Source organism: Otolemur garnettii, unplaced genomic scaffold (assembly GCF_000181295.1).
Source record: "Otolemur garnettii isolate 467f Iridium unplaced genomic scaffold, OtoGar3 scaffold00027, whole genome shotgun sequence".
In the NCBI taxonomy this organism is placed as follows: Eukaryota; Metazoa; Chordata; class Mammalia; order Primates; family Galagidae; genus Otolemur; species Otolemur garnettii.
The window spans coordinates 2,558,704-2,560,059 of NW_003852422.1; the positions used below are offsets into that span (position 1 = coordinate 2,558,704).

General features: G+C 47.9%; 1 protein-coding gene across 1 annotated transcript in view; it reads right to left on the reverse strand.

Moving 5' to 3' along the window:
* Positions 1-1,356, reverse strand: part of ZNF236 (zinc finger protein 236) — a 110,797-nt gene that overhangs the window by 72,959 nt on the left and 36,482 nt on the right. The window contains exon 8 of the mRNA XM_023512359.1: positions 869-1,072. Within this exon, the coding sequence (XP_023368127.1) occupies positions 869-1,072 (204 nt within the window). The remainder of the gene's footprint in view (positions 1-868; positions 1,073-1,356) is intronic.

Here is a 1,356-nt window from a genome sequence, read left to right on the forward strand (position 1 = left end):
CCTCTCAGCTCTGTGCTCCCCTCCTTCCTATCCTTCTGTTCCGTGCTCCCCTCCTCTCTCCTCCCTCTCAGCTCCGTGCTCCCCTCCTCTCTCCTTCCTCTGTGCTCCCCTCCTTCCTATCCCTCAGCTCCGTGCTCCCCTCCTCTCTCCTTCCTCTGTGCTCCCCTCCTTCCTATCCCTCAGCTCCATGCTCCCCTCCTCTCTCCTCCCATAATTCTGCACTCCCCTCTCTTTTCCTCCAACTGCGTCTCCCCTCCCCTCCTCTCTGCTCCCTCTCAGCTCTGTGCTCCCCTCCTTCCTATCCCCTCAGCTCTGTGCTCCCCTCCTTCCTATCCCCTCAGCTCCGTGCTCCCCTCCCTCCTATCCCCTCAGTTCCGTGCTCCTCTCCTCTCTCCTCCCTCTCAGCTCTGTGCTCCCCTCCTTTTTCCTCTCCCATAGCTCCATGCTCCCTTCCCTCCCCTCCCCTGCTCTCACATACGCACAGGGACTGGACATACCACAAGTCCTGACACGTGCAGAATTATAAACATGTACAACCATCTCAAAATCATACACCAGAACCTTAAGAACAAATTATTTCTTCCAATCTATCAACAGATCTAAATTCTGAAAGGCCCATTCTCTTTCAGTAAATTCACTTACAGAGAAAAAATAAGGGCTTTCAAATTTTTTAATTTGTAGATTAATAAATCATTTAGAATTCTGCAATGTCCAATGTCTGCAATGGCAATTCAGTAAGCCTATTTGTAATTTTTTTAATTAGGATACGACCATGCAATGAGCCCTGCATATCTGTTCTCAGTGCCCGCCCTGGTTTCTGAAAAGCACACATGCATAGACCTCGCGCCCTCGGGCAAACGTGCTTCACCTGTAAGATGTCCTGGCTGATGCCCACTGTGATACTTAGTTGCTGCCCAGGCTGAGGGGATGGGTGCGACTCCACCGGCCCCGGCTCTGAGAGCTCTAGAAGCTGCTGGATGACATCAGTCACTGCCTGAGAATTCTGCTGACTTGGGGTTGACGTGACTTGAGCTTCTGTCTGCTGAAGAGGTAACGTCTGAAAGAGCGTGGCCTGAAAACAGCAATATTTTCATTAAAAATATAAGTTTGTTCTTCAATTAAAAAAATAAATAGGCAATACCTCTTTACAGCATTAAAATCTCAACATAAATTTTAAATATCATGAGTCACTGATTTTTATATTAGGTACAGTATCAGCTCTTAAAAGAGCACACTCATAGAATTGTTCAGCTACAAAAATTTTTTTTTATAAATGTTTTAAGTGGCTCGGCGCCTGTAGCTCAACCGGCTAAGGCTCCAGCCACATACACCTAAGGTGGCAGGTTCGAATCCAGC